Genomic DNA, 13,958 nt, shown 5'->3' with positions numbered 1-13,958 from the left:
CTGCTATCTTTGGACTGGTTGCTATATGAGCACACTGCCTAAGGGAAAACATTTCTGGAGTAAACTATCCACAGAACTATAGCCAAGCTACCTTCAAATCAAACTAGTTGTTTACTCCAAAAAAGGAGACCAGGAATAAACTAACATGCAGTGTGGAAAATCAAGCAAAAAAGAGGAGGAACAAGTCAGTAAGCCTGATTACTCAAAAGTGCCTATATTGAAAAATATTAACATTTCTCAAAAGCATCTCTTGCATTATTTCCCTTTTTCCCCCTCATTCCAGGAAAGTTCTGCAGGTTTAAGATGATACATCTAATGAATTGCATTGCATTAGCTTAGTATTGTTCAGACCATGTTTCCTAATTTCTCAGGTTTCTGGAGAGCAGCTCAAGACAGTGCTGTGTAAGTGTTTTAATAAGGGCATCCTAGAACAGAATTCTTGCATTCATTTCTTAAAATACTAATGATTTCACAAATAGAAAGTTTGGAAGAGGCAGACCAGAAGCAACTTTGGTTGGTCAAAGAGAAAGCAAAAGGAGATGAGAGCACTAGAACCTCCCAAACACCCAACATCTACTTCCTCCTGTTTCTCTGCAACATCCAACTTCCGACTTGCCCAGTGTACAGCAATTAGACACCAGGTTGGAAGGGTAATTTAGAAGCATGCAAGGAAAAGGTAAGGAATAATAAATATTTTCTAGCAGGCACTGACACTTCTTTCCTCTAGAGATGGATGATTGCTATGGGGAAAAACTGATCACATGTCTATCAATGCTTTTTCCTTCCTACTATTTCTGACCCTAGATTTCTGTTAGAAGTTTATAAACTAATTTTAGGGCTTTTTCCCCCCGTACTTTAGATGAGCAGTTCAGCTGAATTCTAGCTGTTGGGTTTCCTGCTTGAACAACACAAGTATATTGAACAGCTGTAGGAAAAAAACCTGCAGAACAGAGCATTTACAGTAAGTACATATTTACTTCTAGGTTGCAATATTTTATGAAGACCTAATGGCTTAGTCTGATACCATTTCTCTCTCTTGTTTGTTTGAGGTTTTTTTTGGGGGGGACATTAATTCATTAATTTTAAATGTAAGATGATCTATAATCTACTAAAATAAATTCTTTCAAATGTGTTAAATGTCTGCACATGAATACTGGTTTTTATAAGATTACAGGAAATAATCCCAAGGTGTATGTCCTCAAAGAAGTAATTCTGCAGAAATAATATAACAGAATTGTTCCAGGTTGGAAAAGAACATCTTTAAGGTACTTCAGTCAGCCAGAATCATTAACTAGCCTGTAACACGAAACACTACGTCAAGTCTAGGAAACAAAAGTATCCCAGTCTGGAGTTTTATCTCACTGGGGGGGGTTCCAAACAATAAAACATGGAGTAACTGTTGTAAGGACATAAACATGTTTGCTTTTATGTAAGAAGTAAATTGTACCTCTAATACAAAGTCTACGTTTGGTGGGAATTAAGATCATACTTTCAGATTGCTGGGTTGAACGCTGTCTCTGAGCAGAAGTGCTTTAGTTTCAGTTTCTTTTCTCTGCTATTGGATACCCTGGGTGGAGTTACTAGTGAACATGACAACTATTTCAGTAATAGAAAAACATTGAGCATCTTCCCCTCTGCACCCTCAATTTTTGACAATATATGCTTGCCATAGTGGCATTTTAAAGACCTAGAAACTAGTTTGCTGGTTGTTTTTTTTCTGTGAGCAAAAGGGAAAGGTCTGTTAAGAGAAAACACAACTGCAGGATTCTGTAGCCCACAGCCCCACTTTTTTATCTGCTTTCACAGTTCATTAGTTACATCAGAAGGCAGCTTATCCAAAAGTGCGAACACTGTTTTCCTGCACTGGCTATAAGAAATCTTTGCTATTCTTTCAATTAAACTTTACAGTTTAGGAAATTAAATAATAGATCAAGGAAAGAATGCCAATAAAGTGGCTTAAATAACAAGTGTTGTTTCAGAAAACAAAATTTCACTGAAAAATTCTAAGAAGTAATTTTTTCTCAGGAACACTTAGCTACAAATAAGAAAAGGTGCACGGGGGAGACCGTTACCACTAATGCAACAATTGTAGCTGGGTGCAATTCCATAAAGTGAAAAATTTAGATTAATGAATACAGTTCTTCCAAAGGAAGTGAAAGGATGAAGTTAGACACTATTAAGTGGAATTATTTTATTGTCTTGTATTTTTTCTTTGAAGTTTTTGCAAAAAGTCCGCATTTGCTAAGACCAAGCAGATTGTAAGATATTGTTCTTTCTGTCACTTATCTCCACAAATGCTGCTGAAATACCTGCTTTTGTTTAATTTGAGACACCTTAGTGAATGAAAAAGGTACTGAAAAGGTAATATGGAAAAGAGCTTCATTTCATTTGCAATAGCAACAGCTAAGTAATCACAGTAGTATCTTTCAACTCCAATGTCTCTTTGTGGTGTTGTTCAAGCAAATTCTATACCTAATCACATCAAAGGGTTAAATCAAAAGGTTGGATTTCCGTGTGAAGCTGATTTTTCTTCTTCATCAAACTGGGAACTTAATGAGAGGCATTTGTGACATGTACACATGGGTGAACAACTGTCTGAAGGGTTGGACTCAAAGCATTGTAGTAAATGGAGTAACAGCTCATTGGTGGCCAGTCACTAGTGGTGTTCTCTAAGGCTCAATTTTAGGGACAGATCTCTTAACATTTTTATCAGTGATCTGGACACAGGAGTTGAGTGTACATGAAGCAAGTTTGCCAATTACACTAAATTAGGAGAAGCCAGTGATTAAGAGGCCTAACAGATTTTCATAGATTAGAGTACTAGGCAGTTACCAACCATGTGAAATTTAATGAGGACAAATGCTTGATTCTGCTCCTGGGACAGTAAAATCCTGGATGTACAAGTAGATAGGAGAACAAGAGCCTGGAGTGCAGCCTGGCAGAATGGGATCTGGGGGTTTTGGTTGATGGTAAGCAGAATAAGAATCAGCAATGTGCCCTCACAGCCAAGAGGACCAACTGTATCCTGGGGTTCATTAGGCACAGTAAAGCAAACTGATCAAAATAAATTATTGTCCTACTATCTTCAGCGTAAGTATGGCCTCACCTGAATTTTTAGAGTCCACAATATAAGGATATAAAAATATTAGAATGTGTCCAAAGGAGGGAAACAAAGATGGTGAAAGGACTAGAGGTCATGACTTAGGAGAAGCAGCAAAGTGTACCAGGTTTGTTCAGCTTAGAAAAGAAGAGATTGAGAAGTGACATCATTGCTGCCTACAAATTCCTCATGACAGGGAGAGAGAGAGAGGTGTTGATCTCTTCTGTCTGGTGTTGAGTCAGGGGAAGTTCAAATTGGATATTCAGAAAAAGTTCCTTCACTGAGAGGGTGGTCAAGCACTGGAACAAGCTTCCCAGAGAAGTGGTCATGGCCCCAAGCCTGTCAGTGGTAAAGAAGTGTTTGGACAATGCTGTTAGATATGTGGGTTTTGTCCTGTATGGAGTCAGGAGTTGGACTCAATGATCCTAGTGGGTCCCCTCCAACTCAGGGTATTCTACGATTCTTATTACTGGATGGCCAATACAACCACAAATAGATGTCCAATTGACCATACATACATATCAGTCAAAATTTTTGTGCAGTATCAGCTACAGAAATGGTTTTAAAACATGATTCAAATAAAATGATCCTGTAATAAATCTGTATCTTACTCTGCATTCCCACAATGTCCCCTAATTGAACTGTTGTATTCCATGTGGCCAGTTACATTAATGAATAAACTAATGGCTGATAATAGCAAGAAATTATGTGTTGTTCAGTTAATAGGCTATTATAAATCACTTGTTTAATAATTTTGTGGTTTTTTTCATTAAAGAATGGAAAATGCAAGCACTGAAATAAATGAGAAATCCTATTCATATCAACATCTTGAACAGTGGACAAAAGAGGAAGTCCAACAATGGGCAACTGAGGTTGTAAAGATTGACCAGAAATATGCAGAAATCCTGTTTAAAGAAGACGTGAGAGGTGTTTCTTTGAAAGTGATGACTAAAAAAGATTTATTGGAAATGGGCATACCTCATGGGCCTGCTCTTCAAATAATGCATTTCCTGAAACAGCATGGCATTCCAGCTAAAGGCTCAAACCAGGCTGTGGAAGAAGAAGGCAGTGAACAGAATCTCAATGGAGAAGAAGATGGAGAAATTGCAAAGAAAGAGTGCAAGAAGAAATACGTATCATTTAATTCCAATACGCTACAGGACTCCGAGACAGAGCCCATAGAAGACCAAAAAGCAATCAAGTCATCTGACAAAGAGAATGTATCAGAGGAGGCACTGTCAAGCACCCAGCACCCAACTGGAAAGATGTGTATGCCATATCCTTTTGATTATTTCAGGGACGGTACTCGATACATACAGCATAATATTCTTAATGTCCCTGAAACAGGGCCACTCAATCTCATTGATCCAGCACATGAATTCAAATCACTTACCAACACAGAGAATGTACCAGAAGAGGATATCATGATGAAATTTAGCAATGAAGTCTTTAGATTTGCTGCAGCCTGCATGAACTCCCGCACAAATGGCACTATTCATTTTGGAGTATGTGACAATCCACATGGTCAAATTGAAGGAATACGAGTTACCAAGAAAGAAGCATACATTGACCATTTGAATAAATCACTCAGAAAGTACTTTAATGAGCAACACACTGACATTGCAAAAGTTTGCATCAGAGAACCTAGATTTGTGGAAGTATTATTACAAGATGGAACTTCATCACATAAGTTTGTCATTGAAGTAGACGTGATTCCCAAATACTACAAATGTGATGCAAAATATTTTCCTACCAACACGTACGAAATTAAGAGTAAGAGGTGGAAAAAAGCTGTCTACATCCGGGATGGAGCTAGTTCCAAAAATATTCATAATACAAAAGAATTTGAAACTTTTAAAAGTAACTTGACATCTTTAGCAACTTCTCGTAAAAGTGCAGAGGAAGAACATAACTTAAAGCGAAAGAAGCCAATGGATGAAGGACCAAAGCTAGTTAGTCTGCTCACAGGTAACAGAGACTCACTGGATAGCTCTTATTATGACTACTACATTTTGGTAACAAACAAGTGCCACCCAAGTCAAACTTCACACTTTGACTTTTTACAGGAAATAAAATGGTTTGCTGTGCTTGACTTTGATTTTGAATCAGAAGTGAATGGTGTGCTCAAGACTTACCAAAAAAATCGAAATGCCAGACTTCACTTTCCGTATCATTATGAAAACAAGATGGGTTCAGTTTCTGATCACGCTGAAAAGCTGAAACTGCATCAGGAGACCAACTGGATTTTCTGCAATGGTGGATCAGACTTCAAAGGCAATAAGGAAATACCACTTGATCCCATTTCATGGCAACGAGACAGAGCTGCTGATGTCAGAAAAATGATTTCATTTCTTTCACACAAAGATGTAAAGCACAATGGAAAGTTCTTAACAGTGTTTCTTTTACTTTCCAAAGTGGAACATTCATCAGATCCCTTTATTGAGACTTTTGTGACATTTTACCAAGAATTAAAGGGACTAGATTACATGGTCTGCATTTGCATTGGTCCAGATACATACAAGCGATGGAATGATCTTCTGCACACTAGAGGCATTAGTGAGGAAGCACTTTCTGATAAATGTGTTTCTAATTTAAGCCTGCAAATGGTAAATGGTACCATCATAAAATCAAAATCAGTGACACAGTCTTCTGAAAGGCTTCTGCCCTCTGTTGGTCTTTCTACTGTTCTTTTAAAGAAGGAAGAAGACTCCATGGCAGCATTGGAAATACTTTGTGAAAATGAATGCAAAGGCACAGAAATAGAGAAGGATAAAGATAAATTTACATTTTTCATTAAAAAGCAGGAAGAAGATTTTTATCGAGGTAGTAAAGTATCATGGTGGAATTTCTATTTTTCTTCAGAAAAACATACTTCAGATTTTGTCAGAAGGGACAGTTATGAAAAGCTTGCAGACCTAATAGTGTCTTCATCTAACAACACTAATCAGTCACCTGTAAAAATTATCAACCTCTACCACCACCCAGGCTGTGGTGGGACAACATTAGCTATGCAAATCCTTTGGAATCTCCGGAACAAATTCAGATGTGCTGTTCTGAAAAACAAAGCAAGTGATTTTGGAGCACAGGTGACAACTTTACTCACCTGCGGAGCAAACAATGACACAGGCTATTTACCAGTGTTACTTCTTGTGGATGATTTTGAAGAGCAAGAATATGTTGATTGTCTGCAGAAAGAAATTGAGTTGGCTATAACAGAAAAATACATTCCTTATGTAAACCCTTTAGTGATCATTCTAAACTGCATGAGATCTCAGAATCCTGATGAAAGTTCAAGAATAAATTCATTGAACAGTGTTTCTTTAAAACATATGCTTTCTGAAAAAGAGCAAAGGGCTTTTGATCAGAAACTAAAATCTATTGAGAAGGTGCATTCAAATCCTGACAATTTCTATGCATTTATGATTATGAAGCAAAACTTTGACTCACAGTACATAGAAAAAGTGGTAAAACATACCTTGCTTAACTTCAATACTGCCTCTAAACCAGCACAACTTGTTTGCTATCTAATGCTGCTAAATGCATATGTAAGAACATCTGTGGTTTCAATATCACTATGTGAAGAATTCTTAGGAATTAATTCTCAAGAGATTGGCTGCAGTAAAGATAAATTGATAGAAAAGATGGGAATTTGCTCCAATATTCTAATATATTGTCAGGTACATGAATACTCGAGATACAAAGCTCTTCGTATCATTCACCCGTTGATAGCGTCTCAGTGCCTAACAGAACTGAAAGTAACCTGTGGCTTGCCTAAAAGTGAAATTACATTGCAGTTACTGAAAGAAGATTTATTTTGTAAGACTTCACCAAAGCAAGACAAACTTACTCACGACATACAATCCCTGCTAATTACTAGACAGCGCAAGGAGCATGGCGATGAGTCAGACACATTGTTTTCTCCCTTAATTGAAGCCATTCATACAGAAGAGAAGAGGGGTAAAGTACAGAATGTGTTAAAACAGGCATCTGCTAGATTTAAGGGAAATGGTTTCATTTGCCAAGCCTTAGCAAGATACTTCTATATTAAAGAAAAGAATTTTGACTTTGCATTACAGTGGGCTAAAGAAGCCAAACAAAGGGCACCAAACCATTCATTCATATCAGATACATTAGGTCAAGTCTTTAAAAGTAAGCTAAAACGACAATGTGTAGAGTTGAAAGCAAAGAGTGCAGTCCTGACAGCTGAGGACCTGGAATACTTTCTAGAGCTTGCTGAGAAAGCTTCACAGGCTTTCAGAGAATGTCAGCTGCAAGCTGAATGTGCACAAAATGAACATTTGCAGCATCAAAAGCTTAAAAGAAAGATTCAACCATACAATACTGCTGGTTATCTGGGAGAGATAGAAACTGGTCTTTACGTTCTTGATGTACTTTACCATATTCCTTTTTTCAGCAAAGAAGACTACCAGTGTAGAAAAAATATGACAAATTATCTATCAGGAGATAGTGTTTTGAAAGCAGATAACCCTAACAAAGAGAGTAAAATGTTCAAGGTTCTGGAACATTATTCCAGCTTTCTAAGTAATTTGCAATCACGGTTGAAAAGGGCATTTGATTTTTTTGAAAGCTATTTTGTGTTTTTCAAAACACAGACAAATGAAAAAGAAATTGTAGAAGATAAAATGTATAAGAAGGTTCAAGAATGTTTTAACAAATACAGAGAAATATTTTGTAATTTTGATTTGGAGCAACTGAAAAGTAAACAGGTGTCAAAGTTGTCCATGTCTCAGCATATAAAAGTATACAGGGACACTATGGAGGCTTCCAAAGCAGACTCATTTTCTGGCATTTTGGGATACCTCCACAGAAATCACAAAAATGCTGGCAAAGAACTAGAAGACATAGCAGAAGCATATGCATTTTTGTGTGAGGAGAATGGACAAGCAACTCTGAAAGACAAACAGAATTTTATTTTGTCCAATATTGTTCTAAACTGCATTAAACCTAAATCCACCAAGTTACGTCCTTTTAAAGAGCTGAGAAGTCTGCTTCTAAGCATTCTAGAAGAAGTGGAACCAAATTCACAGTGTGTGGAGCCTTTCTTCCTAGCCTCCCTATTGTTCTGGCCCAAAGACAGCAAAAATCTAAATGAGGATTCCAGAAAAATTGAAACTTCTATAAGCCGCTTAAGTGAATCTTTCAAAGAGCTCTATGGAACCCTGAATCGTTCCAGGGAGCCTGTAGCTTTTTTCTATCTGACAAAAGGCAGTGGCCTAAACAGATTTGTTCACAAAGAAAAAATAGATGAGCATTTTAGTTCACTTTCAGAACAGGAACTGAATTCCCTGTGGCAGACTGGAAACATCTGGAAGGAACAGGCTGTCAAAGATCTTTTGCTTACTTTGGATGGAAGAGCTGAGGGTAAAGTTATCTATATAGACTGTGGCAGCAACGAAACCTTTAGGATACCAGCACAGCCTGTTCCCTCATGCCTATTGAAAAATGGCCCTAACATAAAAAGGGTGTCTTTTTACCTTGGGTTTTCCATTGCTGGCCTCCTGGCATACAACGTACAAAGTCTGTCACTAAAGCAATAACTATTGCAGTTTCTCAATGACAAGGCTTTTACAGGCAAAATTATCCTTTAACTGGTTTTCAGTTTGGCTTTTTTTTTTTTTTTTTTAAATCAACAATTGCAAATTGCAACTTCAGGCTGTTCACTGTATTTCCCCCCTCAGTATGCCAGTCTTTCAGTCCCATGCAGAGCTGTATGCTGTTATAACTGCTGTTTGCAGAGCCAGTCAAACTGAGATGTTGGTGCAGTTAGTCCTGTAGACTGGTCACTACTAATCAAAGTTCTTCAGTTGATAATAACATACGAAATATTTAAAAAAAAAATCTGAAAGAAAATACTTTGACAATGTTATCTATAAATACCATCATTTTTCAGAACAGTATTATCTCCCTAGCTTTTTACCGTTGCTTGTAATGAAGTATGTCTCACCATGATTTTCATACCATTATGTAAGTAATGTGATAACAAGGAATTCATGTTAGAAAACATGTATCATGTAACATTTCCTGACGCTCCATTGTATCTGGTGTCATCTTGGCACAAGGGTAATGTAAAATGCCATTCAGTTGTTATACCTGCTTAAATGTACATGCGTAAATAATGTAATGTGTTTGTATATGGGCTTGTATTAATAGCAAAGCTGTACATCTGGTGGGAGGACAGAAGCAATGGTCTTTTACCTCCTCAGGGCATTTCTAAATATTCACATTTGAAATGTGAGCATATGTCTGTATATGATACAAGTAAAAAACATTATTCAATCCTCATTTTATTGCTGTTTCTTTATAATTAGTATCTCAACAGAAATAAACAAAAAAAAAAAGACCTGTTTTCATAAAGTCTCATGGCAGCCACATGCACCACATTCATTGTTTGGTAATGCCTGAACTGACACCCTGTCATTTATTCTCCATGTGACATCAGGTAAGCAACTTTATGCTGGTATTTCTATCCATAAAATGGAACATATTCATATGTATTCATAGTGAAGACAGAAGAATAACCTAGTATTTTGCCCGGTCCTCCTCCCACCTCTGCCTGGTGCGAGGAGCAGCACCTCTCCTGCCTGTGCTTCCATCTCTCGTTTCAACCCAAAATGGTGTGGCCCGAGGCTTTCTGCAGAAAAACACGTTGTTGGGGCTTTTTCTCACACAAACGTGTACGAGACTTAAGAGATTCAGGGGGCTGAAATAAACTCAAATATCCACAGAATGGGAAAATAAAGCAGGAGGAATTTTATCACAACAGAATTCCTGGGCTTATCTACAGGGCCGGTGAGGCAGGCGATGATGCAGTCTTGCGTGGCAGGAGTAACCAAAGTGATTGACATAAAAACGGAGCAGCAAGTGAAACCCCGAGGAAGGGAGAAGGGGAACAGGGACCAGCGCCGCGGCCCGCGCCCGCCGCGCACACAAAATGGCAGCAGGGCGGGGGCCGCTCCCGCCCGCTCCTCAGGCTCGCTGCGGCCGCCAGGCGGCGCTGCTGCTCCGCGGCGCCGCGCCCGCCGCCCGGGGTGGCCGCGGGGGCTCGGCGGGGCTCGGCGTCTGGGGGGGCTCTGCGGGGGGCTCTGCCGGACCCCAGTGCCCCGCCGTGGTCAAGTGTGTCCTTCTGCCTCCCCAGATGCCAGCGGAGAGAGGGAAGAGAGGCGCTTCGGTCGCAGTATCAAGAGGCCACTCGTCCGGCTTGAGAGGGATCAGGAGACCCCCATCCACGTGTGGCTGGGGCCACCTCAGGGAAACGCCACAGCTCTGGGGAAAGTGCCCCAGAAGCTGCACAAGAGCAAGCATGAGCAAAACCCACCCCGAGTGGGACAGGGCCTTCCCCTTCGCAGCTGCCTGGCTCTCGGGTCGCAGACCCGCCCGAGGGGACCCGCCGGCGGTGCTGTGAGGGGACTGAGCGTGGGCCTCTCTGAGGGGGTCACCTGTGCCGGGGCAGTGGCAGAACCTCTCCGTCTGTGCCAGCGTCTTGGCAGGCGCTGAGCCCAAGGGACAGAGAACAATGGGGCTGCAGTGAGCAAGCAAGCTGGGCTGTCAAAAGACGGGACACCCGCGCGGGGATGCGGCACACGAGGCCTGATGCAGGCAGCGGGGTGGCAAGGGTTGGTGCGTCCTGAGAGAACAAGACCGGAGGAGAGTGGCTGGGCTCGGCTGGAGGGGCTTCTGGTTAGCCAGCAGGGCTGATGAGAGCCAGCACCACAGGAAGTTTCTCACTTCGAGTTTATTCTGGCTAGCAGCACAACCCAGCCTCCAGTCACAGGAGTACTGGCTGTGGCAAATCCATTTTGCTTTCAGGACTGCTACAGAAAGTTTTTCTGGTTTTCCTTTGTGTATTGGAACCACAAACCTTCCACTTATGTAACCTGTCACAAGACAACTTCTGACTTCCTCTTCGTAGGTACTTGCTTGTTCCTGTGCGTGTTCCTACTCAGCAGCTGTGTTCCCGGAGAGGAACTTGGGACTCCACCACTTATTGCTGAGCCAAACTGTAGCACCAGCTTCAGTGCAGCTATGGCTGCATTGGGAGAGGTCTGGCTTTGCAGCAGAAGGGAGACTGAAGAAGAAACTTGCAATAGCAAAGAATACAGAAACATTTATGAATTAATTATGATAATGAGAAGGAATGAGAAGGCAAGAAAGAAGATCTGTTGTCATGCAAGCCTCCTGCGTTCTTCAGTGATAATTCCTGTACTTAGCTCTTGTTACTCAGGGAAATGAGAAAAGACCACAAACTGACTTTCTTAGTTCAAACAGTCAAGATGGATCCAGTTTAAGAATGTGATGTGACGAGTGTGCTGCAGTGAAACTAAACTTCACAGTAGAGGAATATAAGAAACAACAGCTGAGATCCTTAGTAAAACTCCTGTTGGCATTGATGTATAGGAGATTTCAAGATAGTTATGATCCACGTGGCCACAGAGATCATTTGGGAGTTACATGTTGGTATATGGACATGCTTTCCAAAAAGGCCAGGTAGAAGGCAAATATAGAGCAGAAATAAGAGGCTTGTTAAAGGAGAAACAAAATGGTGTTTTAAAGTCCTGCCTAGTTAAGCTGAATGTAACAAGTCTTGCAAGAGGGGTTTCTGCAGGAGAACAAGAAAATACAGCTAATCTTTGTGGTTAAATTTCTTCAGCCTGCAGTTGTCATGAAAAGGCAAGTAGCAAAAGAAACAAAGTGAGTGTACTAGCGAAGGGAAATCATCTTTCTTGAGAATGAGCAGAAATGTCAAGCACCTAGGGTCTACAGTGTGCTGGTAAGGCACACCAGTACGTGAACTTTCCTTCCCGGAGCCATCCATCTCTATTATCACTGTCTGGAGATGGTTCTGTGTCAACTTTGCATCTGCATCAGTAACTCATTCTGTTCAGCCATCTGTTCCACAGACATCAAACTGTTAAGAAGCCCCAGTACAGCACAATCTAGTCCAGTAACACAGAAACAGAAAAGAAAAGATCTCATTACCATTTGAATTCACAGGCTTTCCTGTGATACGCATTGAATATTTTTTATATTGACATGAACATGGTAATGTGGTGAGTAAATTCTCAGTTAAAAAGAAGGGATTAAAATCAAACAGTATGCAACAGCTATGTTCAGAGGCAAAATAATTACTGAGGTAAGTTAGGATTTGAGATAATTTCTCACTTCGCAGTCTTTAACTGAGTTAAGAAAACATCCCTATTAACTAGGATGACTATTTCATCTTCCCATTTTAACTACCAAAGAGTTCACCACTAATTTATAGTCTGAATGAGACAGGCATTTTAGAAGCCAAGATCTCAGAAGAAAATTGTGAGAGTGGATTGTTGACAGGTTTCTGCTGCAATTTGGGGTTTCTTGTTTTGTTTTATTTATTCAAGTCCATATATGATAGAAATTTAGGATTTTTTTAATTCAGTTGTCTCAATTTATGTGTCCCAAGAGCTTGTAAAATTGTATCTGCCTAATTGAGTCGCTATTGACATTTTTCTACGTTTAAATTTTAGCACTATAGAGCTAGGATAATTAAAGACCAGAGAATTCCATTCTGGCCTGTAAATTTTCAGCAGAACTGGTGCTGAAGTTTCAATAACAAAATCATTATTGTGGATGATTACTGGGCCAGAGAAAACCATTGATTAACATTCAGATTCTTAGCTGAATTTGCAGATGCTGCAAAGTGAGAAGATTAGGTGGGAGGTCTGCGACACTCATTGAGATGGGATCTTACCCTCACATTTTTACACAGCTCTCCTGAGGAGCACTGTATTCCAGCATTGCTTTTAGGCTTGGGGAGACAGGGACTGCAGATTGGTGCAGGAGCAACATGCTCAAGCCTCATTCAAAGGAAAATGAACTTTGTGTTTAAAGCAATAATCCCTTTGGCTAATTAACATGTGATCTGAGTGGTAAATTAGCCTGTACAAAGTTTTTGATACCACAGCTCAAGTATTTTCAGTACCTAAGGGCTTTTATATTTTAAAGGTAACTCTACCAGGAGGAAGGCAAAGATTCTGCTATATATTCACTCTGGATAGTCTTTAATGTAATCATCTGTTGTGACATAATCTCCAGAGGAGAGAGCTGGATATACGGCTTGATACAGTTTGTGACAGCATGCATCCTATTAGATATACTATACTCTAAGCCATGTGTTCAATTCTACTATGTTCTGAAGGTTTAATGCAACCTTTCTGTTTTTACATAATGCTCTGACCTGCTCACACGCTAGTAGTGCACAAAGGCTTGTCTTTGGATCTGAAACTTGCTTAGCCTTGTTGCATATCTTTCATTTCACCTTTATCTTTGTTTTATAAAACTCTCCCCACACTGTCTCTTGGAAAGAAATACACCAGACTTGTGTCCCCAACAGAGCTGTGGTCTCTAAGGAAACTCATGCATTAATTAAGGAATACTATAATGGGTATGGTTTTGCTTTGTTAAGCAGTGCCCCAAGGAGCATCGTTTCACTTATTTTACCCCTCCCCCCAATAGCAAATATCAGCATATTTCTGTTAACTGTCGTGTGTATGTTCAAAACAATATTTACAAGATAAAATTTTGTCTTTTGAAATAGCAAGCAAATTGGCACAAGAATGTAATTTCTTTAGTAATTGGCACTGTCTTCTCTGGTTACTGGTTGCTGGCCTCCTCCTCAAAATGTTCTAGTACTGAAGCCAACACCCATGGCCGCACACTGGGTGTGCTTGGCAGCTGCAAGAGCCAGATGCCAACCACTGGAATGCATTTTATGTACCAGTGTCTCTGCCTGTGGCTTGGCTTCCTGAACAGCCTTTAGCAAAGTGTCTTCTCTGGACTCTTCCGGCTCCAGCTCTTGCTGCTC

General features: G+C 40.0%; 1 protein-coding gene across 2 annotated transcripts; it reads left to right on the top strand.

Moving 5' to 3' along the window:
* Positions 1–633: 633 nt before the first annotated feature.
* On the top strand, positions 634–8,728 carry SAMD9L (sterile alpha motif domain containing 9 like). Of its 2 annotated transcripts, none has more exons than XM_051612389.1 (2): positions 634–676; positions 3,876–8,728. In XM_051612389.1, the coding sequence occupies exon 2, from the start codon at positions 3,877–3,879 to the stop codon at positions 8,656–8,658; it is 4,782 nt and encodes a 1,593-aa protein (XP_051468349.1). In that variant the 5' UTR covers positions 634–676; position 3,876; the 3' UTR covers positions 8,659–8,728. The 2 variants fall into 2 exon arrangements, with proteins under 2 accessions (XP_051468349.1, XP_051468348.1); XM_051612388.1 differs by lacking the exon at positions 634–676 and adding an exon at positions 869–961.
* The last annotated feature ends 5,230 nt before the right edge of the window (positions 8,729–13,958 follow it).

The sequence above is a fragment of the Apus apus genome, chromosome 2 (genome assembly GCF_020740795.1).
Source record: "Apus apus isolate bApuApu2 chromosome 2, bApuApu2.pri.cur, whole genome shotgun sequence".
Lineage (NCBI taxonomy): Eukaryota > Metazoa > Chordata > Aves > Apodiformes > Apodidae > Apus > Apus apus.
This window is presented reverse-complemented; position numbering and strand designations above follow the sequence as displayed.

Coding starts and splice junctions, on each gene's coding strand:
- SAMD9L (XM_051612389.1), top strand. CDS start 3,877: ATGGAAAATGCAAGCACTGAAATAAATGAGAAATCCTATTCATATCAA.